Source organism: Dromiciops gliroides, chromosome 4 (genome assembly GCF_019393635.1).
Source record: "Dromiciops gliroides isolate mDroGli1 chromosome 4, mDroGli1.pri, whole genome shotgun sequence".
Taxonomy (NCBI): domain Eukaryota; kingdom Metazoa; phylum Chordata; class Mammalia; order Microbiotheria; family Microbiotheriidae; genus Dromiciops; species Dromiciops gliroides.
Window position 1 is genome coordinate 455,533,370 of NC_057864.1, and position 23,906 is coordinate 455,557,275.

Sequence of the window (23,906 nt, forward strand, 5' to 3'; positions counted from 1 at the left end):
TCATCCTATTGGGGAAAAAACCAAAACCAAAACCAAAACCAGGAGTCTCCAAAGAGCCAAGTTTGGCTCTGAGTCAAAGGATCTGAGTTGGAATCCTGACTGCCATTTACCCCCTAGGTGACCTTGGGCAGGGGACTTAATCTCTCTGGGCCTCAGTCTCTTCATCTGCAAATTGGGTAGGTACCCTAGATGGCCTCTATGGTCCTTTCTAGGTCTAGGGGTATGATCTTCAGGACTGTTTATTTTGTTGCTAGAGGGTGAGAGCCTAGAACAAGACCAGTGAACTTCCCTGGGTGGAGGGTACAAGAAGGACAGATTTCATCTTGTCCAAAAACCAAAGCATTCATCTTTATTTCATCCTATGCCAGCTCCAACCTCACACACTCCATTTGCAAATGAAAAAGAAACTCAACCAATCTCCTGATCTCTGGAGTTGGTGGAGAAGAACCTACAGCCTTTCTCCAATTCCTCCTCTCTGCCCCCTGTAAGAAGGAACATATCTTTTCATATACCCCTGGAACACAGTGGTAGGAGGTGGAGGAGAGGGGCAGGAGCACTGGGTTGGCCAGGGATTCTTGAGCACATGGTAAAAGCCAACAAGACACAGCTCAGGGCACAAAGATCAAAATACTGGGATGTCGTTTTCTCACTGGTCATCTCTGGATGGTGATTGGGGGCAGGAATCCACTTTCCACTCCCAGCTGATCCAGGGGCCCCGTTCCAGTCCTGTGTCCAACACACAGACCCCAACGGCCACCCCTCCTCCTGGCCCCTGGCCTAAGAGAAGGGTTTGATGAAGCCATAGTCCATGCACTTGATGAGGCAGTCCCTGGCAGCCTCCACCACCGGTTTCCTCTTCTCATCCGGCTCCTGCTTGCCCACGAAGGTCAGAATCTCCAGCAGCTCGCTCTCCACCAACTTCTTGGCCAGCTCCTGGTCAGCCGCCAGTAGGTTGTAGGCAATGACAATGCCACGGTGCTGGACTGACAGGCGGTCGTGAAGGCAAAGCCTCTGTAGAATCTCCAGCCACTGGGATGTCTGGAAGGAGAGCGCCCCACCCCCAGGGGGATTGGGGCACGGTTAGGAGTAAGAACAGGTAAGATTGCTCAGAGAAGGAGAGATGAAGGAGGACCCACGAGCTCTGGTCAAGTCTGACTACGTTTCTAGCTCTCAGTGAATAAGGATTTGACTATGACAACCAGCACCTGATGTAATCGATGCCCAATAAAATCTTTGGGTCAGGGAAGAAAGTTATTCTGCTGAATAGAGGTTGGGCCAGACTAACGCCTTTCCCCTTCCTATGTTCTCCCCATTCACAGATGGGGAAGCTGAGTCCCAGAGAGGTGAGCCAGAGGGGCAGCAGAAGGATCTCCCCTCTGGAGGTGCAGGCGACGTTCCCTGTTTTCTGTGCATGGGGTTCTCTCAATACAGATGCCCTTTGGAGTGTCAACTCTAGTCACTTGCTAGTGTGTGTGACTATGTGGGGGTGAGTGTTGGGGGTGGGGTGGGGAGGAAGGTGGAGGGGCCCTACCTCATCTTCATCAAGAGGCACAATTGGTCTCTTCTGTTGTCATCCCCAATGGTGCCCAAGTGGTACAACAATACAAATAATACCCCTCTCTGGAAACCAAGGGCCTCCTAAAAGTTGGGGCTGAGACTGGGAAGAGAACCAGCAGTCCAGATCCCTAGCCCAACCTCTTCTGAGGCAGCAATATAACGAGTAAGAAGCCCATGTAGTACAGCACAAATAGTGCTGGGTTTGAAGTCAGGAAATTTGGGTTTGAATTCTGCTCTCCACTTACTACCTGTGTGACCTTGGGTTTGTTCCTTAACCAATCTGGGCCTCAGTTTCCTTATCTGTAAAAATGGGAGACTAGGACAAGATCCTTTCCAGTTGCAAATCTGTGATTCTTAGGAGCCAGGGGGAGCTGGGTGGAGTCAGGGAGGGCCCTACAGTTGGCTATCCCTCTCCCACTTGCTGCCCAGAGGGCAAGCCTTCTTACCACTTGGGTCATCTTGTGGCAGAGCCTCTTATGGGAGGCAGTCAGCATGGCCAAGGCTCCGGCAGCTGCATTCTGGACCTTGTCATCATCCTCCCCACACAGCAGCACCACCAGCTTCAGCCGGTCATTCCCATCAGCCAGGAATCGTTCCTGCACCTGCCAAGGATGGGGGAGGGGCAGAGGTGAAGTACCCACACAGAACCACCCACTGGGGCCATGCTAGAAGCATGATGGAATCATTTACTGGCCAGTGATCTAACTGTTGGGGAATAGATGCCAAGGCAGTCCAAGAGAGAGGTAAAGAGTCCACATACTACTGTGATAAAATAATGGAATTTGGCAGACAACCAGGGGCTCCACCTGATTGGTTTAGTATTGTTTGAATTGGGTGAGAATGAGAAACTAAGTACCTACTTAAGGATTATTAAGTTGTAGCCACACCTGGCTGGCCCTGAGTGATGTGTTGGTGTACTACTGACATCAGCAGGTCACTCCCTTTGGGGGAGGGAGAGAGAAGGTAGGAAAGGGGAATGCTCACTCTTGGAGGCTCTCTCTCTTTTGGGTGAGCTTTGGAGCAGAGCAGAGAGGGACTGCGAAGCTGACTCTCATTGAAACTATGGGCCCCAGGTGGTGAGTGGAAACAAGGCCAGCTCTTCAAGCTAGCTGAACTGGAAGCAAGTTTGGGGTTTGGGTCAGTCTTTGCTAGAGCCAGGGAGCTTATTAGTTTTCTCTTCCCTTATTCCCTTGTCCCTGACTTTATTAACTTCATCTTTGTTGTAAATTTTGTTTTTATTAATAAAACCTGGTTTGTTTGTAGAAAAGAGGCTGTTAATCTCCCTTCTTATTAGCCTGGGAGAAATAACTAAAAAAAAAAAAGGCAGTTTGGGAAGGCAGGAAACTTTGGACCTGGAGGTCTTTCATTATTTTCTGAACCCCAATATTATGGCAAGCAACCCAATTAACTCTCCCCATAATAAATTTGGCCCTTACACTACAAAGTATTTGTAGCATCTTTTGATTTCAATATATCCCTCCCCCTGTCCCTACCCAGTGATCCATCCTTGTAAGAAAGAAAAGGAAAAATTAACCAACCCATCAATGACAGCAGAGTTCTTTACACATTACCCTACTTCTGCAAAGAAAAAGGGAAGGATGCACAATTTCTCACCTCTCTGGGAGAGGTTAAGCTTGGAAATCATCATTACCCAGCATCCAGTTTTGTTTTTAGATCTTTCTATTTACAATGTTTTCATCATTGTGTATAGTGTAAGGAAGATCTGAGTTCAAATCTAGTCTTAGATACTTAGATACTAGCTCTCTGCTCCTAAGCAAGTCACTTTCACCTCTGTTTACCTTGGTTTCCTCAACTGTAAAATGGGGATAATAGCACTTGCCTCACAGAGTTGTTATGAGGATCAACTGAGAAAATATCGGGGCAGCTAGGTGATGCACTAGATAAAGCATCAGCCCTGGATTCAGGAGGACCTGAGTTCAAATCCGGCCTCAGACACTTGACACTTACTAGCTGCGTGACCCTGAGCAAGTCACTTAACTCTCATTGCCCCGCAAAAAATAAATAGATGGATGGATGGATGGATAGATAAATGAGTAAATAAGTAAACAACAATAATAATAATAATAATCTACAGAAGGAAGGCATTTACTATATGCCAACCTCTTCCAGCAATGATCCTCTCTGAACTAAGCTAGTGTGGAAATTTATTTTGATTTGGGGACCCTACCTTTGGACTGAGATTAGAAAGTCTTAGGCCCTCAGGGTCTCTTCTGTGTGGGAGGTGCTGGTGCCCTTCCCCCTCTGCTTCAGCTGAGCCAAAAAGCCCCGTGTGCTGTACAAGATGCCAGGTCAGACAGCTGGGGGGGAGGGAGCGCTAACTCCCTTCACCCTGAGCGGAGCTATCTGAGAGATCCTGGGCTTGTCCAGGCCAGGCTCTGGCATAGTTTGTGCTGAGGCATGGGATGCTCAAGCATCCCCCCAGCCCCAGCCACAGCCCTGACTGGCAGATTAGCTTGGTCTGTGGGGGCGAAAAAAGGCTCCGAGATTTGAGTGGAGATAAGAAAGATATATATAGACCTGGGAGTTAGACTCAGGGGAATCTGACAAGGAGAGACAGGGTGGACAGGAGGACTGGAGGCCAGCTGACAAGATTAGAGGGGTGGCAAAGGTTGGAGAAGACAGACAGAGCCCTTTGCACAGGGTACAGGTTGGAGAAAGTGAAGATTAAGAGGAGTTAGAAGAAAGTAGCTGAGCAAGGAAAGTGTAACATACCCTGAAGCAAGAGGCGGCTAAGGCCCTTATTGTATTAAAAAAGTTCCAGGGGCAGCAGGTGGAAGCACCAGAACGGAACGGGAACGCAGTCAGGTTGTACATTTTATTTCCCTGTATTCTTAATTTTAAATAGTATCTCATAAATAAACTCTGCTTTGATTATTTAGTTAAGAGGCTTCTTAATATTTTGCTTATCAATTTGGGAGTGGAGCAGTGTGGTGGAACTTTATAAATGGCCCATGCTAAATTAATAGCAGTCAGATTGCCAGTTAGTCAACAGTCCCAGATTAAGTACCCCAGTCAAATTAGCCCCCCAAATTAGACCCAGTCAATTTAAAATATTTTCACATGAGGCTGATCCTCTAACCCAACCTATCACCTCAAAGCCTTTCTCATGTGGTAAAACCTGCCAGCATTTACATTCTTCTGGCAGTTTTCTAGAACCCCACAGAGAATATATTTATTTTCTTTTTTTTAATAATAAAAGTATTTTATTATTTTCCAGTTACATATAGAGATAGTTTTCAACATTTGTTTATATAAGATTTCCAATTTCAAACTTTTCTCCCTCCCTCCTCTCCCTCCCCCCCCCACCCCAGACAGCAGGTAATCTGATATAGGTTATATAGAGAGAATATATTTATTTTCATGGCCATCTATATGCCATCACATGATTCTGTCCCAAGTTCCAAGAGCTTCTGTGAGCAAACCATGTCCTCCCTAATTCCAGTAGAATTTCCCTGAGGATAGGGACAAAGGTGATATTTTGATGGGGATGATTATCTCCATCTTCTTGGAAAAAAAACAAAAGAGGTTTCTTCGCTCACCCATCTCTGCCTTGACCCTTAAAATGCTCACCTCCATCCCACCCCTGCACCCTGAGTCCCCATACCTCTTTGTTGACCACCATGTTGCACATACACTCGGTGGCTGCTTGACGAAGCTGATCATGGTTCTCAAACATGTAATTCTCAATGTCTGGCAGGGCCTTCTCCTTAATGATCTTCTGCCTGATGGGTCAGGAAGGACACTTGTTAAGTCTATCCCCTATCTCCCAGCCAGTCTCTACCTAAACTCTTCCCAACCACCCTAATAGTTTCTGCACAAATCTTAGGGAAAAGGGATTCCCCAATCTCCTTTGGCATCCTAGCATCCACAGTCAGGATAGTCTTTTTTTTTAACTTGAATGTAAATCCTTCCTGGTTCTACATGTTCTACCTATTGTTTTCAAATCTCTGCTTTAGTGGAATCTGGGTATGAGATTTAAACCAATGGCTGCTGACCCAGAGGGGTTAGAAGAGGCTGACTTTTCTTGACTACAAACCTGGTCTCTCCTCCCCACCCTTCTCCTGTCCTACTCACCGGAGTTTGTCACTCCTCCCTGACAGATTAGTCAGCCCCAGAAGGGCTTCATAGTTCTGGAGTCCATCCCTCTGTGTGTCCAAGAGTCGTACCAATGGACGGACTACCTCATACACCTGCAGGAAATGTAGAAAAGCAGAAAGAGATGGCATAGGGTGGCGTAGCGGATAAAGCAAAGGCACTGGATTCAGAAGGGCCTGAGTTCAAATCCGGCCTCAGATACTTGACACTTACTAGCTGGGTGACCCTGGGCAAGTCACTTAACCCCCATTGCCCCACCAAAAAATAAAAAAAGAATTATGAAGAAGAGTTTGTGGGGGGCAAGGGGATGGTTCATAGACACAAAAAAAGTTTACAGCAACTAGTTTCTGAAATGGCAAACAAATGGAAGGAAAGTAGCCAGATGGAAAATGGCCAAAAATTATGATATATATGAGTGTAATGGATTGTTAGCAAATCCTAAGAAATGACAAAAATGTGGATATAAAGTAAGGGAATGTTATTACCACACATACCCCCATTCAGATGATACAATCATAGACTGTAGTCATACATGATGAAGTTTTAATGTGCTTATAAGGTATAACATCCTGTGATGCCTTTATGAGGTACAAATACCTCTTTGATTTAGTCAAGAAGGGAACATTAAATTTGGCTAAGCAAATTAGCCATGCCTGTAGAGCTTTAAATAGCTAAATCCTAGACAAATCTCTGCAGTTTGAGAGTGAGGCAAGATTGCCATCTGGGTGTTGCTGGGAGAAGAGGGAATTTCTTTCTCCTCTCCCTACCTCCCCACATCAGCTTTGAAGGATGCTACTGGGCCAGTGAAAGACATGCATCTATCAGGGAGCAGAAACAAATAGATTTAAGATGTACATAATTACAAAGAGACTGTCACTCAAATGGTTTGAATGACCCCTGGAAAGAGAAGAGTTGGAATGTGGAGACCAGAAGCCAGCTGAGCAGCACACCAAAGAAAGACACCATATCCACAAGAAAATTGTGAGGGGACGCTACGAAGAGAGGGACTTCCAGTCCCTTCTGTGTTGAGTTGTGAGTCACCTTCACCACATTTGTATTCTACACATGTGCCCCCCTTGCATCATACTCTGAGGCTTGGCCCATTCTTTCTGTAGATGCTGTGTGTATTTGTGGGATAGTATGATCCAAGTTTCTAGGAGGAATGTTTTGTAACTATTATTCTTGCTATGCCAGCTGAGTAAATGTCTTTGCTAAGAGTTCATTGTGTCTACTGGCTGATTTTTAATGGGGAAAAATACCGATAGGGGCCTGTGAACTATAGTAATAGGATTAGCTACCCATGAGATAACCCTAGACTTTGAGGTGGCAGTCATCCTCTGGGTACCAAATCCTGAAGTGAGATTGTAAATTGGGGGAATTGCCCAGAGGTAAAGAATTCATAGAAACTTAGGAAGATTTGTATGAACTGATACAGAGCAAAGTAAGCAAAACCAGGAGAATAATTTACATGATAACTAAATCAATGTAATAGAAAACAATATTGAAGGAATTCAGAACTCTCATCAAAGATGTGATGAATTATTACTTCAGAGGACTGACAATGAAGCATGCCTCCTGCCTTTTGTCAGAGAGGTGGTGGACTACAGGTGCATCATGAGGCATATGGACAACATGACCAGACATGGGCAACAGTTTAATTTGTTTTTCCTGACATCCCCTTTGTTACAGGGGATGGCCCTGTTGTGAGTAGAGTAACTCAGAAATGACAGCAATGTGAAAAAATATCATTAATTTTTTTCAAAAGGAGGAAGGGAGGAACCTATTGTGTAAATAATGAACTTTCATGAAGCAGCTTAGATTTTAAAAATACAGTTCAGCATGTTGCATTGTAAGATACAGAAAGAAAGACAGAGAGAGGGGCAGAGAGGAAAAGGGAGGGAGGGAGGAAGAGAGGGAGAGAGAGAGAGAGAGAGAGAGAGAGAGAGAGAGAGAGAGAGAAGAATTAGTGGGAAGAGAGAAAAGACAAGAATCCCAGGATGAGAAGATTTTTGAGGTAGAATAGGCTCGTCCAGTTCCCTATCCTCCCCCAATCCCTCTATAGATCATACCCACCCTTTCTCCAGGAAAAGCAATATCAGGGTTGGAGACAGCTGCAATCTTTGCCAAAGCATGAGCAGCCTTCACCTTGCCCACATCAGTGCCTTCAAGAGCCAGTGGTACCAGAGCCTAGGAAACAGAGTGAGAGTCAGAACTATAAATATCCTCTTCCCCACTGTGGTGACATGGAAAGAATATTAGATTTGGACTCAGAAGATCTGGGTTCAAATCCTGACATTGCTACTTATTACCTATGTAACCTTAGGCAAGTCAATCATCCTTTCCAGTCCTCAGTTTTCCCATCTGTAAAATGAGAGGGTTGAGCTAGATGATGCCCGAGGTTCTTTCCAGTTCTATGCTCATCTCCTCTGTCTGTTTTCCAAAGCTCAGGAACATTCGGGCATCCTATATATAACACTTGAATATGCATGGAAAATATCTAATCCCAGTCTGTCTTATTTTAGGCATCCAAACATACTTCTAGGGTCATCTTCTCTGACCTAATAATAATAATAATAGCTAATATTTATCTAGTGCCTACTATGTACCAAGTGTTTTATAATCATTTAATTTGATCCTCACAAAAACTGAGGAGGCAGGTGTTATTATTATCACCATGTTACAGAAGAAGAAGCTGAAGCAAGCAGAAGCTAAGTGACTTGCCCAAGGTCACACAGCTACTAAACGTCTGAGGTTAGATTTGAACTCAGGTCTTCTTGACTCCAAGCCCAGTGTACCACCTCATTATCCCTAGTGCTTAGTCAAGGTAAATCCATCAATAAAGAAGTCCAGACGACCCATTTTCCTGTCTGCTTGCACTTATACTAATAAGACTAAAGTTTTAGATCTGTAATTTCATTGCTATTAAGGAATCCCAATGAAGAAACTCCCTCTACCAGTACAGATCAGCACCTTCCTGAGAAGTCAAGTGACTTGGCCAGGGTCACACAACCAATATGTTTCAGAGGTAGGACTTGAACCCAGGTCTTCTTGACTCTGAGAGCCAAGAATTCTCTATCCACTCTACCACCCTATCTCTCTATGAGAGACAGATGATAATAATGACACATTCTATCACACTTAAAAGTTTGCAAAGCATGTCTTTCACAACGACCCTGTGAAGGAGGCAATATAAGTACAATTTCCATTTTACATATGGGGAAACTGAGGCTCAAATATGAAGTGACTCACCCAAGATTATAGTCTTAGTAAATGGTGATGCTTCACCTATGAGTATTACACCATGTTTTCCATAAAGCCAAAAATTAGAATATTTTGTGCTGCTGTTTCACTCTTCCCCTCTATTAGCCCAGGTCATTGAAGAGTTGAATAAATTCTTAGAAGATGAGATTGGAGATCCATCCTATGCATGTCACTTCCCAGTAGGTGCTACCCAGGACATACCAAGAGACTGTTCAACACACTTCCTATCAGAGCACCTGCTTAGTGCCCTCCCCCAGCTATAATCCCAACAAGTTCTCACCTCATCCCCCACCATTACCTTGCCACCACCTTGAGCCACAATGGTGCCCCGATCCCTTGCATTGTCACACAGAGCCAGGAATACCCTGTGAAGAGTAGAGGTTAAAGGAGCAGTGCCTAAGTACTACTATACCCCCTCACCCAGGTTCCTCTTCAGTCCTTTAGGGCTTAAGGGTTAAGGGAATCTGAACATAAGCTCTATCAAAACATCAAAGGAAGGCTAGTGAGGGACAAGACAGAATAGGACCAAGGACAAAGTGGATCTAGTATTGATGTAACCAGGCTCAGGTCCCAGAGAATGTAATAATGCATCACTAGTTATCTTCACCATTAGAATGTAAGCTCCTTGGGGCAGCTAGGTGGCACAGTGGATAGAGCACCTGCCCTGGAGTCAGGAGTACCTGAGTTCAAATCTGGCCTCAGACACTTAACACTTACTAGCTGTGTGACCCTGGGCAAGTCGCTTAACCCCAATTGCCTCACTTAAAAAAAAAAAAAACGTAAGCTCCTTGAAGACAGGAACTGTTGTTGTTGTCTGTGTAACCCCAGGACTTAGTGCAGTGCCAGGAAAGGCAAAAATAAGTACTTGGGGGTTTTCATTGTTGTTGTTTAGTTTAAAAGAGGGTGGCCTGTGGCTCAAAAGGAGGAAAGGAAAGAAAACAATTGCCCCCCTCCCTTTCTCTAATTCCTTCCTTTAAGAGGAGGGAAGTAGTTAGAATCTATAGTGACCTCATCCCACATACAGAGACTTTACCATTCATCACCTTATATTCTGATCTCCCTCATCCCTTTCCCCACTCCCCTCTCCCCCAGTACCTGGCCAATAACTCTTTGGTCTGGTCAGTAAGGATGGCACTGTCAGCTTTGACCATGCAGGCTAATGTGGAGATTACCCCAGCCTTGAGAAGCCGCTTCACCCGCTTTTCCACAAAGTCCTTCTTGTCCTGGGGAGATGGAGGGGGACAAGGCATTCTGGAGATTTAGATTCCCGAGTTCAAAAACAGGATTCCACCCCCAAGCTCCAAACCACTTTCTCTTAGCCTTAGGAATGGCCTCAATTTCCTGAGTAAAATGAGGGGAATAGACTTGGAGATCGATCCTTATCCTTAAGGTCCCGTCTGGCTATCAAGTTCAATAGAACATGTTCATCTATGATTCAGACCCTTCCCAAATACCCTCTCGGCTCTACACATCTCTTCTGCTCCTAGTATAACTAGAAGCCAGGATCTGCATCCTGATTATGGAAGAGAAATCCCAATAATTTTAATTATCCACACACAAAGACACAGATTATCCAGAACATTGCCATCATCTTTTATATTTCATTTGGTTTTAGGATGTTGGGAAGAAACTTTTTTTTTTTTTTTTTGGTGAGGCAATTGGGATTAAGTGACTTGCCTAGGGTCACACAGCTAGTAAGTATTAAATGTCTGAGGCCGGATTTGAACTCAGGTCCTCCTGAATCCAGGGCCAGTGCTCTATCCACTGAGCCACCTAGCTGCCCCGGGAAGAAACTCTTGTAGCAGGTTTGCCTTCCTCATCCTGCTTCCACCAACTGGCGTGGAAATGAGTTTGCATTTGCAGCCCACACCATGATTGTGTTGTCCCAGAAAATCAATCCTAACAGTTAAAAATCTCAGACCCAGAACAAATCCTATTAGTTCACATTTACATAGTGTTTTACAATTCTAACATCCCTAGGAGGTAGGTAACACTTTCATATTTCAAACACCTCAAAGGCTCAACGAGCTCATATTTGATTGTTCCCTCCAACAGTGAGGCTCACAACCCATCTACTTGGGAGGCAATGTGGTATGGTGGAAAGCATGATGGGTTGGGGATCTGAGTTCAAATCCTGCCCCTGATTATGACACCAAGGGCAGGTCACTTACTCTCAGTTTCCTCATCTATAAAAATGAGAGGATTAGGGTAGACTGCTTCAGAGGTCCCCTCCAACTCTAAATCTATTAGCCTATGAACCTCTTTGAGTGCCAGTATCTTCGTCTGAAAAACGAGGGTAAAGATGGTTGCATTTCTTATCTCTAGGAAGAAGCGTTTGAAACATACGTGTGAGCTATTATTATCACCACCACTTTACTTCCAAATTTACACACTTTACACCCAAATTTTACTCCAATTTTCTTCCAAACCTGGGAGAAGGAAACTGAGGTTCGGAGGGAGCCTAGTATGTGTCAGTCCATGCGTCTAGTATGTGTCCATTTCAAGCCCATGATTCTGGCTCCAAGCCCCCATGCTGGCTCTGATGCCCCAGATCCCCACACGAGGAGATAGCCGAGAGCTGATTGAGGAGCGACTGACCTCAAAACCATCCAACAATAAACTGTGTAGACCCATCACCCCCTAGAGTGAAATGAGAGAAGGTCCAGGAGGGATATGTGTGTCATTTATGAGGCATTATGAAGCTACAGGGGATCATATACTTAGAGCTTGCAGGGGGCCTCAGAGGCAATCTCATTCTCGTTTACAGATAAGTAACTGATTTGGGGGCAGCTAGGTGGTGCAGTGGATAAAGCACCGGCCCTGGATTCAGGAGGACCTGAGTTCAAATTCGGCCTCAGTCACTTAACACTTACTAGCTGTGTGACCCTGGGGAAGTCACTTAACCCTCATTGCCCTGCAAAAAAAAAAAAATTAAATAAGTAACTAATTTGCCCAGGATCACACAGACAGCATCTACTGGGGAAGGGTCTTGAACGCAGGCCTTTTCTGACTTGAAGGCTGGCCTAGCCGGCCATCCAACGCAGCAGGCTGGCTCTCAAGAGGTACAAAGACATAAAGACCAAGGGGATGAGGGGATGCTCTTGCCTGCCCCAGGTCCCCACCTTGGGGTGCTCCTCAGGCACATGCTGCTTGGAGAACTTGGCAAGCTGCACCAGCTCGGGGATGACCTCCTTCACATCATAACTGTTGGTACAGTTCACCAGGGTGGTGGCCACGGAGTATAGGATGGTCTTGTCACTGGTCTGGGGAGGAAAACAGGGGAGGTCAGAACTGGGACCAGTAAGAGGATCAGTTAAAGCACCTGGTAAGACTCAGAATACTGCCCAGGACATGTTGTTGTTCAGTTGTATCTGACTCTTTGTGGCCTCATTGGGGTCTTGGCAAAGATACTAGAGTGTTTGGACATTTCCTTCTCCAGCTCATTTAACAAATGGGGAAAGTGATTTGTCCAGGGTCACAAAGCTAGTAAGTGTCTGAGGTCATATTTGAACTCAGATCTTCCTGACTCTGGCCCTGGCACTCTATCCACTGTGCCACCTAGCTGCAGAACAAAACAACATCTTTTAAAATGTGGCTGAAAATGGGATGCTGAGTAATTATTTTTTGTTTTTGTTTTGTTTTTTTTTGCGGGGCAATTTGGGTTAAGTGACTTGCCCAGGGTCACACAGCTAGTAAGTGTTAAGTGTCTGAGGCCGGATTTGAACTCAGGTACTCCTGAATCCAAGGCTGGTGCTCTATCCACTGCACCATCTAGCTGCCCGATGCTGAGTAATTATTAAGGACCAAGACACTTGGCCCTGGAGATGAGGTGAAAAAATGTACCTCTTTCCCTTCTCTGAAGAGGTGGGGGACTCTGGATGTGGAGAGTGGTTTATATTGTCAGACTTCATTAATGGTTTTCTAAGACTGCTTTTTTAACTTTTTCATAGTCATTGCTGGCTGGGTAGGGGAGGAGGGTATATTTGATAATGAAAGGTGATATAAAAGCAAAAGATATTAATTTTTAAAAAGATTAACATTGGGGCAGCTAGGTGGGGCAATGGATAGAGCACCAGCCCTGGATTCAGGAGGACCTGAGTTCAAATCCAACCTCAGACACTTGACACTTATTAGCTGTGTGATCCTAGGCAAGTCACTGAACCCCAATTGCCTCACCAAAAAAAAAAAAAAAAAGATTAACATGATGGAAGGCTTCTCCTGAACCCTTAATGGTGCCCTTGAGAATATTTGTTCACACTTAACCCCAATTGCCTCACCAAAAAACAAAACAAAGAAATCAAGGGGCAGCTAGGTGGCATAGTGAATAGAGCACTGGCCCTGGAGTCAGAAGGACCTGAGTTCAAATCCAGCGTCAGACACTTAACACTTACTAGCTGTGTGATCCTTGGCAAGTCACTTAACCCCAATTGCCTCACCAAAAACAAAAACAAAAACAAAAAAAACACAGAGAATATTTGTTCAGAGCCTCCAGTAGTTGGTATGGTGCTTGAGCTGGGGACCAGAGGTAGAGGGTAGGGAAAGGAGCTAAATAATCCTGATCGAATCCAAACTAGTTCCCTCCCCTACATTCTCTCTCAATTCCCTTTGCCCACATTCTTTCCCAGTTCCTTTTGCCTCATGCCTCTCTCCTTCCATCAAGTTTACAATAATAATAGGTACCATTTATATATTGATTTAAGGTTTACATAACTTTTCATATATTAATTCATTTCATCCTCACCACAACCCTAAAAAGCAGATGCTGTCATTCTCCCCATTTTATTGAGGAGAAAACTGAAGCTGACTTGCCTAAAGTCACCCAGAAAGTAAGTGTCTGAAGCAGGATTTGAACACAGGGCTTTGCGACTCTGTGCCCAGCACTCTAACCCCTACATCAAACTCCATCTCTCATCGAGCTAGCATCTTTACCATCCCCTCCCCTTATCCTTTTATTGGAAGAGAGAAGGGGCTATGCATGGCCCAGGGTAGGTGTGAGGGTGAGGATGGGGGAGGGAGCGAGGAACTGGTGCTATATGATAAAGAGAGAGGAGGGGTTCTAAATGGTCCCTTGTAGACCAGTGAGGCAACTTCTCTGTCCCCCTGACTCCACTGAATGCCCTCTCGGCTACTTGAAAATTATGTCCAGGTTGAGCCTTGTTTCCTATAGACTGAGGACCCCAAAGCCCTGGGAAACAGCACTCTGTACTCCCCTGATCATTGTACAGTATGTTACTTCTGCCTTCTATTTGCTTTGATCCTCATCCTCTTAATGAGAGTCAGGGCAGGGGCAAAGAAGACTGTACCCGTCTTACAGACGACATCACTGAGGCTCAGAGATGAGAAATGACCCAACCAGGTCCACAAAGCAAGTCAGAAACAGAGCTGAGATGGGCATCCCACCAGCTGGACTCCCAACCCTGGGCTTTGTCTCCATCCACTGGAGGAGGACCCTGTTTTCTGGAGTTCCTTCGGACCTACAGTTGGAGCAGGAAGGGATTGAATTGAACTGTCGCCCTTGGGGTCAAGGGTCTGTGATGTCAGGGCTTCACGTGCCTTAGCTAGCTCAAACATGGCCTGTAGGGCAGGGGTGTCCTGGACGAAGTCATCTTTCACATCTGCATCCAGTGTGAGGTAGGCCAGACCCTCCACAGCCCAGCGCCTGGTCCTGGTGTCTATGTTTGCATTACACAGCCACCTGAGAACAGGAAGGGAGCAAGTCAGACCAGGAGAAGACCTGATTGGGGACACACTATAGGATCAAGGGGGCAATCAGAGGCGTCCTAGAAAGGGCACAGGCCTCTACTCCAAGAATGTTGCTGAATATACTTTCCATGTTTCCATTAAGTCAATTTCCTCTTTGTTAAGTTTAAAACAATTTTTAAAACCCACTTGTTTCATCACACCTCTCCTCTGCTCGAAGAATCTGCAATGGCTCCCTATTACTCACAGTATCAAATCAATACAACTTTACCTTACTGAACCCCTACCCAGAAGCACAAGGAGAAAAAAAGCCAACAGAAAAAAGCCCACCCCAAGATAGGACCCAACACCCCCATCCAGCACTCTTACTTCCGACACTGTTTGGCGAGCTTCTCCGTGGACCCTTCAGCAAATTGTCTGAGGCCATAGTCAGTGCCCCCTGCAGAGCCAAGTTTACAGAGCCCCTAGAGGGAGATGGAACATCATGGAGCTGGGCAGTGATGAAGCTCATTGGGTTTGGGGAGGGGAAGGATGGTTCATGTTGCTAAACCACAGATTTAAAGTTGGAAGAGAACTTTTCTGGACAAATCATTTCACCTCTGCCTCAGTTTCCTCAACTATAAATAAGGAACATAATAGCAATACCTCCCCAGGTTGTAAAAATCAAATGATATAGTATTTATAAAATGCTTAGCATGTGCTTGACACATAGTAGGCACTTGATCAATGCTTGTTTTGGTTGCCCTTCAGGAGGGAGCTGAAGGAGAATTCAGGGGGCCTTTGTCTCACCACCAGAGTGCGAATCTTAATCCTCTCGTTCTTGGTTGTCTTGTAGATTTCTTTGAGCAAGGTCACACCATTGGTGATGATGAAAGTAGCGCGGCTGAGCTTGGTGGAAGCGTGAATCAGGGCTTCCACTGCCACAAGCTGGTCCTGCTCCCGATCAGAGCCACACAGGGCCACCATCATCTCCATCACACCCTTCATCCCCAGCAACTGGTTCCCCAGGTCAAAGGGGCCCTGCAAGACGCCTGACACTGTCTGGATGGCATGCACATTCTTGTCCATGTTCTGGGGATCAAACTTGCCCCTGAAAACCAAGAAAGGGGGGGTTCATTATCAAGGGATCCCTGGGAGAACTTAAGTGTAACATTCATCCTGTACCTCCTTACCCATAAAATGTAAACCTGGCTCCAGTCCCCTTCCCCCACGTCCTCTTCCCCTTCAATCGGGGCCCTCTCCATCCAGCATCCTTTGGCTGGCTCTTTCTCCCCTGAGGTTTCTCTGCTGATCCTTGGGGTTCCTGTTGCTATGCCCAATCATGGGCACTGCCACCCCATCCCATTGCTGGGCAAGCAAGCTCACGTGATGTACTCCTCACAGATCTTGCGGAAGTGGTCCCTCTCTGGGTCACAGCGGAGATCATCATAGAGCTTATTGAGGAGAATGGAGGCCAGCATGCGTGTGTTGTCAGTCAGTGGCAGGCAGGACGGCTGCTCTGGTACCTGCCCCACCACCTTCAGGATCTTCCTCAGGCCTGGTGGAGGGAGCAATGAAAGAAGGGAATGAACTCCCTTAACCCTTCCTAGGCTCCATCCCCAAGGACGGCAGCCTCACTCCTCCAAGGGTTCATCATGGATACCTGGGACGCCCTTCCTGTCCCTTGCAGCATTGGAGCAAAAGAATAATGTTCCTTCAATGTCATTTTCAATCTATCCCTCACAGTGCCTGGTGCTTAATAAATGCCTGTTGCTTGACTGACTGACCTGCTCAAGAGTCTCCAGTGGCTCCTAGTGCCTATCAGATCAAATCCAGAGCCCTCTGCACCCTCCAGACCCCAAGGGATCGTCATCTGGGTTCTACTGATGCCTTTGAAGGACCCCTGGGTCATTCCTTCTCTCTCCCATAGCTCTTCCAGGCCACCCATCCTCTCTGTAATGGAACTCTCCTCCAATTAGAATGTGAACTCCTTGGGAATGGAGGCATCTAACTTTTTCCCCTTTTTGTCCCTAGCACTTAACATAGGACTTGGTGCACAGTAAATATTTAATAAATGTTTTCATTTATTCATCCACAATTCATTCATATGTATATTCACTCATATATTCATGCACATATTCCCACATCCATTTCTTTATACATTCATTAATTTGTTCATAATTCATCCATTCCATATGTATATGCATTCATTAATTCACATATCCATTCACACATCCATTCATTCATTCATATATGGCATTCACTCATTTATTTGTTCATACGTACATTCACTCATATATTCATTACTCCATATGTTCACACACATATTCATTCATATGTTTATTCACATATTCATTTATTCATGCAGTTATTCATTTACAATTCATGCAATATGTATATTCATTCATCAATTCATATATTCATCCATCCATGTATTCATTAATTCACATCCAATATTCACTCATATATTTGTTCATATATTCATGCACATATTCATTCATTCATTCATTGGTGGAAGGAACCTATCCCTGAAGCACTGAAATAAGCTTGCACCCTTTACACACCACAGGGATCCACCTCTACAGTGATTAGTAGAAAGGAGCAGACAGAGCAGGCCCCCAAGTGAATGAATGGCAGTGACTTACGGCCAAACCCTGGAATTCCCCCTGCCCCCATCATGTCCCAGGGCCCAGCCCCTCACCGTTCTCTATCACATAGATGGTCCGGGAATTGTCGTGAATGGCCAGGTCCTTCCTGGGGATGTTTTTGTTGAGAAGGTTCAGGGCCTGGTCCCTGCCCTGGCCAGATACTTTCTTATTGACCAGCATGTCCAGTAGGTGACTAGTAATAAGCTTCAGGTCCTTCTTGGTATCTAGGGAAGCAGAGGGAGGCAGTGATATGCCTGGGGCTGGGAGCCTCTAATTAATTAACTGGGACATTGGGGAGGGAGGTGGAGTTATGGTGATTGCTGATTGGGCAGGAAGGACCTTAGAGATACTCAGGCATCTAGTGCTCGGTCATCTGCAGGCAGCTAGAAAGAGCAAGAGAATGCTGAGCCTGAGGTCAAGAAGACCAGAGTTCCAATCCAGCCTCAGACAGCCGCTTAACCTCTGCCTGCCTCAGTTTCCTCATCTTTAAAATGGGGATAATAACAGCACCTACCTCCCAGGGCTGTTGTGAGGATCAAAGGAGAAAATAATTCTTAAAAGCACTGAATACATAGAGAGCACTCTGTAAATGTTAGCTATCCTCATGTGTAGCTACACCTGTGGGAGCCACGGCAAGTCATTAATGTCTGTCTGACTCAGTTTCTTCATTTTTAAAATGGGGGTGATAATAATAGCACCCTACCTCTCAGGGTTGTTGTGCGGATAAAATAAGATATTTGTAAAGCCCTTTGCGAAGCTTAAAGTGTCACATAAATGCTAGCTATTTTCATTATTGGTATTATTTTGGTTTTATTATATATAAACATCACTCAGGTAATGTCCGAAGTGGGACTGAACACAGGGCTTTTGACTTTCAAGAGAGCATTCTTTCCACTCATGGCTCCACATTGTTTTTTTGTTGTGGTGGTTTGGTTCAGGTTTTTTGTGGCGCAATGAGAGTTATCTAACTTGCCCAGGGTCACACAGCTAGTAATTGTCAAGTGTCTGAGACCAGATTTGAACTCAGATCCTCCTAAATCCAGGGCCAGTGCTTTATCCACTGTGCCACCTAGCTGCCCCCTCCACATTGTTTTGAAATGATGATTGATTGAGTCCTCAGCCTGCCTCGAAGGTCTCAAACACCATCTTTTTTTTTCCCAATGACAATTTCTATTTTTATTATGAACTTTACAAACAAAAATGAATATGTCTAGACAAAACAATAAAAGAAGATGGTATATGCAACTATAAATATCTATTACATATACACCTTCAAAAATCTATGTATATTTATACTGTGTATAAAAATCTATTCAGGGGCAGCTAGGTGGTACAGTGGATAAAGCACTGGCCCTGGATTCAGGAGGACCTGGGTTCAAATTTGGCCTCAGACACTTGACATTTACTAGCTGTGTGATTCTAGGCAAGTCACTTAACCCTCATTGCCCCCCTCCACACACACACACACAAAAGTAAAGCAAAAAATCTACTTTTTTTTTTAAAGACTTTACGTAATCATTTTTTCTTTTTTTTAAATCTTATTATTGTTTGTTTGTTTGTTTTTTGTTTGTTTGATTTTGGCGAGGCAATTGGGGTTAAGTGACTTGCCCAGGGTCACACAGCTAGTAAGTGTTAAGTGTCTGAGGCCGGATTTGAACTCAGGTCCTCCTGACTCCAGAGCCAGTGCTCTATCCACTGTGCCACCTAGCTGCCCCCTTGTTTGTTTTTTGACAGGGCAATGAGGGTTAAGTTACTTGCCCAGGGTCACATAGCTAGCAAGTGTCAAGTGTCTGAGGCCGGATTTGAACTCAGGTCCTCCTGAATCCAGAGCAGGTGCTTTATCCACTGTGCCACCTAGCTACCCACCCCCACCCCCACCTTTTTAAACAGTTTTTCTTTTTTTAAAATTTGTTTTTATAAGATTTTGAATTCCAAATTTTTCTTCCTCCCTTCCTTCCCTCCCCCCTCTCCAAGGCAGAAAGCAATCTGATATAGATTATATCGAATACCATCTTACCAAGAACCAGCGCCTCTTCCTTCCCACGATGCTCTCGTTTGTCCTCCCCAGACAGGGCATCAATGATGGTCTGAAGGAGGTTGCAGACCGCCCGGGAGATCTCCTCCTCTTCCACTGCCATCCAGCCACAGATCCGATCCATTTGAATCATGTGCAGGATCGCCATTGCCTGGAAGTCCCTCGGGGGATAAAGCCCCCAGCTTTCCCTGTCAGCTTGGCCCAGTCCCTTTGACCCAAACCCTCCCTGTACGACTAGGAAAAAGAAAGAGTAAAGAGGAGCCCACCCCCACCCTGCCTTGGGACACTTGGGTAATCTCCATACACTACCTGACCCTTCCTGCTGCGTCCCATCATGAAACTGCCTTGCATTAATTTTTTTTTTAAGTGAGGCAATTGGGGTTAAGTGACTTGCCCAGGGTCACACAGCTAGTAAGGGTTAAGTGTCTGAGGCTGGATTTGAACTCAGGTACTCCTGACTCCAGGGCAGGTGCTCTATCCTCTGCACCACCTAGCTGCCCCTTGCATTAATTTTTTTATCTGCTTATATAAATAATAACAGCGAACACTCATATAGTGCTTCCAGGTTTATAAGACTCTTTACACTACCTTGTTTGAGCCTCACAAAAACCCTGGGAGGTAGGTTTTATTTTACAGGTGAAGAAACTGAGGCTGAGGGGGGTTAAATGATTTGCTCAGGGTCACTCAGCTAGTACGTATCAAGGCAGGATTTGAACTCAGGTTTTCTTGAATCAGACCTAGCCCTCTCCTCACTATACCACCAAACTGCATTCTCTTATACAATGTAAGTTCCCTGAGGGCAGTTAGGGGGCGCAGTGGATAGAGCATTGGCCCTGGAGTCTGGAGGACCTAAATTCAAATCCGACTTCAGGCACTTAACACTACCTGTGTGACCCCGGGCAAGTCACTTAACCCTAATTGCCTCACCAAAAATAAATAAATAAATAAATATTAGAATGTAAGTTCCCTGAAGCCAGGACTGTTTCATTTTTGTTACTGTTTCCCCAGCACACTGCCTACTTACAGTAGGCACATAATAAATGCTGACAGAATGATTGACTGACTTGTATAATTCATCACAATGCATACATGCCCTCTCCTTGTAGCTGTTCAGTCTTGTCCGACTCTTTGGAACCCCGTGGACCACAGCACACCAATGCTGTCCGTGGGGTTTTCTTGGCAAAGATACTGGAATGGTTTGCCATTTCCTTGTCTAGTGGATCAAGTCAAACAAAGTGACTTGCCCAGGGTCACACAGCATTTGACCTCAGGTCTTCCTGACTTCAGGCCCTATGTTCTATCCACTGAACCATCTGGCTGCCTCAAACCCTTTCCTAGCCAACCCGCTTCAGGCTTTCTCTAAGGAAAAACTCTCAGAGTCATGATCCCCTCAGGGCCCCTACTCACCCTCGCCTGATGCCCACCGCACATGCCAGACAGTGTCCGGATAGCAGCCAACACCAGCTCTGGCTTCTTGGTGTCCAGTAGTTGCAAGAGAAGGGCCACTCCATTGCTTTGGAAAATTTTCTCAGCTCCAGCATCTTCTCGCCCCAGGACAATGAGGTTGTTGGCCGCCTTTGAGGGGAGCAAGAGGGATAACAAGGGTTGTGTAGAGGGTGTGGCAGGTTTGGCCATGGTCATGGACCAAGTACAGAAGAAGTTAGTCCTGAAGAAGGGCACTTTTTTTTTTCTTTTGGTGAGGCAATTGGGGTTAAGTGAATTGCCCAGGGTCACACAGCTTAACACACAGTGTTAAGTGTCTGAGGCCAAATTTGAACTCAGGTACTCCTGACTCCAGGGCTGGTGCTCTATCCACTGTACCACCTAACTGCCCCAAGAGGGGCACTTTTATTTATTTAATTTTTTTTTTTTTTAGTGAGGCATTTGGGGTTAAGTGACTTGCCCAGGGTCACACAGCTAGTAAGTGTTAAGTGTCTGAGGCCGGATTTGAACTCAGGTACTCCTGACTTCAGGGCCGGTGCTCTATCCTCTGTGCCATCTAGCTGCCCCAAGAGGGGCACTTTTAAAGCGTGTTGAGAAACCCAGCCTTCAGTAAGTCAACTGGAAGCATGCTTAAGTTCTGGGATTTGTTAACATTAATTTGTTGTCTTTGTCATTCAGTCGTTTCAGTTGTCTGACTCTTCATGACCCCATCTGGGGTTTTCTTGGCAGAGATACTGGCATGGTTTGCCATTTCCTAGTCCAGCTCATTCTACAGATGAGGAAACTGAGGCACGTAGGGTGAAGTGACTTGCCCAGGGTCACAGAGCTATGAAGTACCTGAGGTCAAATTTGAATTCAGGTCTTTCTGACTCCAGGCCCAGTGTTCTATCCACTATGCCACCTAGCCGCCCCTCTATTCTATTCCTGTTCATGATAACCTCTCTGGTCATCTTATACAGCTGACCTCATAACCGCTTGGGGGATCGGTTTCTTCATTTGTAAAATGAGTAGGTTGGACTAGATCACTGCCAAGGTCTCTTCCATCTCTAGAACCTATGAAATCATCCAGTCCTATCCATTCATTTTATAGTCTAGGAAACTGAGGTCCAGTAAAATAAAGCAAGGTCATACAGTTAACAAGCAGCAAACTTAGGATCTGAACCCAGGTCCTGACTCCAAACCTGGCATTCTTTGTACTATACCAGGCTGGGTTGGGAACCAGGAACTAGAGATGGTAGCTCCGCTTTTTGTTTGTTTTGGATGGGAGGTGGGGAAGGAGGAGAGATGGAATTTTATAGATTCACAGACATGTCCATGGCCTAGGGGAACAATTATACTTTAGACTCAGCAGTTGATACTCTCCAGTGTCCTTTCATACATATGACCTCACTTGGTCCTCTTGCATTTTCAATTTACAAACCTTATTTACATACTACACACATTAAATATTCTTTCCCTCTCAATCAATCAACACAATCTATAAAACAGCTTTGGATTGCAGACAAAAGACCCGGGTTTGAATCCTAGCTCTGTCATTTTATACCTATGTAACATTGGACAAATCGCTTTCACCTCCCTCATCTGTAAAATAAAGGGGTCAGGCCAAATAACCTCCCAGCTCAAGATCTCTATATAATATAATATGATATGATGTGATGTGATGTGATGTGAGATGAGGTGAGGTGAGGTGACATGACATGACAACATTATATGATATGAGATATGATATGGGATGAGATATGATACATGATGTGATATATAATATGAGATAAATGAGATAAGGTCTCATTGGAGCCTCCCAACAACCCTGGGAGGTAGAAGCTTTTACTATCTCCATTCCTCAGATAAAACAGCCTCAGAGAGGTTATGTGATCATAGCTAATGTTCCACAGCTAGTTAGTGTTGGAGGCAGCTTCTGAACCCAGGTCTCTCCCGATTCCATATGATATGATTTTTCCTGTCTTAAAAAAAAAAAAAATGGGTTTTACTTTCTGGGGAATTCTATCATGGCCACCTGTGATGTAGGTAGGGCACTAGGGGGCGCCATAGTGCATAGAGTGCTGGGTCTGGCGTCAAAAACAACATTTCTAAATTGAAGACACTTAGTAAGATACTTACTAGCTGAGCAGGTCACTTTACCCTGTTTACCTCAGTTTCCTCATCTGTCAAATGAGCCAGAACAGGACATGGCATGAGTGGGGAACTTACCTTCTCACGCTTCTCAGTCTCACTGTTCTCATCCAACAAGATCTCAAACATCTTCTGCACCCTGGAATCTGTGGAAAACTGGACATGGAGCTGAGGAAGGGGAGGCAGTGAGAAAGAGGAGAGCAACATTATTTTAGGAGGATAGGATCAGTCCTCTAGAGCTCGAAGGGACCGCTGAGGGCATCTGGTCCCACTCTCTCCTTTTACAGATGAGGACACTGATTCCCAAAGAACTCAAGCCATTGACCTTGGTCACACAGCTTCTGTGGTGGGATTAGAACTCAGTTTCTCCAACTATAGCCCCTTTCTTTGCTGATCTTGGGCCCCAGTTACTTTTTCTTTTTGAAGGGAGGGGGGGCCAGGGCAATGAAGGTTAAGTGACTCGCCCAGGGTCACACAGCTAGTAAGTGTCAAATGTCTGAGGCTGGATTTAAACTCAGGTCCTCCTAAATCCAGGGCCGGTGCTTTATCCACTGTGCCACCTAGCTGCCCGCCCAAGTTCCTTTTTTCAATCAAATTCAAACTTCAAACATGGATTTTACTTTTTTATTTTGGGAAGAGAGGCAATCAGAGTTAAGTGACTTGCCCAAGGTCACACAGCTAGTAAGTATCTGAGGCTGGATTTGAACTCAGGTCCTCCTGACTCCTCGGCCGGTACCCTATCCACTGTATTGCCTAGCTGCCCCCAAACATGGATTTTTAATACCACTGCCCCCTTCCCTCCTCCTCCTATCAGGAAATCAGCCAGCTAGTAGCATTTATTAAATGCCTACTATGTGCCAGGAAAGAGGATAAGTAGTACGGTGATTAGAGGGCTGGACCTTGAACTGGGAAGATCTGAGTTCAAATACAGCCTCAGACATTTACCAGCTGTGTGAGCATAGACAAGTCACTTAACTTCTGTCTGCCTCAGTCTCCTCATATGTAAAATGGGTGTGCCATTGTATCTCCCTCCCAGG

General features: G+C 45.3%; 1 protein-coding gene across 3 annotated transcripts in view; it reads right to left on the reverse strand.

Annotated features, from left to right (window-relative positions):
• Window positions 1–384: 384 nt before the first annotated feature.
• Window positions 385–23,906, reverse strand: part of UNC45B (unc-45 myosin chaperone B) — a 28,243-nt gene continuing 4,721 nt past the window's right edge. For all 3 annotated transcript variants that reach the window (XM_044000045.1, XM_044000044.1, XM_044000046.1), the window contains exons 5-20: window positions 22,948–23,037; window positions 20,704–20,871; window positions 19,279–19,447; window positions 17,315–17,485; window positions 16,000–16,171; window positions 15,424–15,724; window positions 15,004–15,098; window positions 14,488–14,629; window positions 12,057–12,197; window positions 10,030–10,157; window positions 9,233–9,299; window positions 7,747–7,860; window positions 5,653–5,768; window positions 5,183–5,300; window positions 2,004–2,159; window positions 385–1,038 (exon numbers count right to left, since the gene is read on the reverse strand). In XM_044000045.1, coding sequence (XP_043855980.1) covers window positions 778–1,038; window positions 2,004–2,159; window positions 5,183–5,300; window positions 5,653–5,768; window positions 7,747–7,860; window positions 9,233–9,299; window positions 10,030–10,157; window positions 12,057–12,197; window positions 14,488–14,629; window positions 15,004–15,098; window positions 15,424–15,724; window positions 16,000–16,171; window positions 17,315–17,485; window positions 19,279–19,447; window positions 20,704–20,871; window positions 22,948–23,037 — 2,409 coding nt within the window. In that variant the 3' untranslated portion in view covers window positions 385–777. The remainder of the gene's footprint in view (window positions 1,039–2,003; window positions 2,160–5,182; window positions 5,301–5,652; window positions 5,769–7,746; window positions 7,861–9,232; window positions 9,300–10,029; window positions 10,158–12,056; window positions 12,198–14,487; window positions 14,630–15,003; window positions 15,099–15,423; window positions 15,725–15,999; window positions 16,172–17,314; window positions 17,486–19,278; window positions 19,448–20,703; window positions 20,872–22,947; window positions 23,038–23,906) is intronic.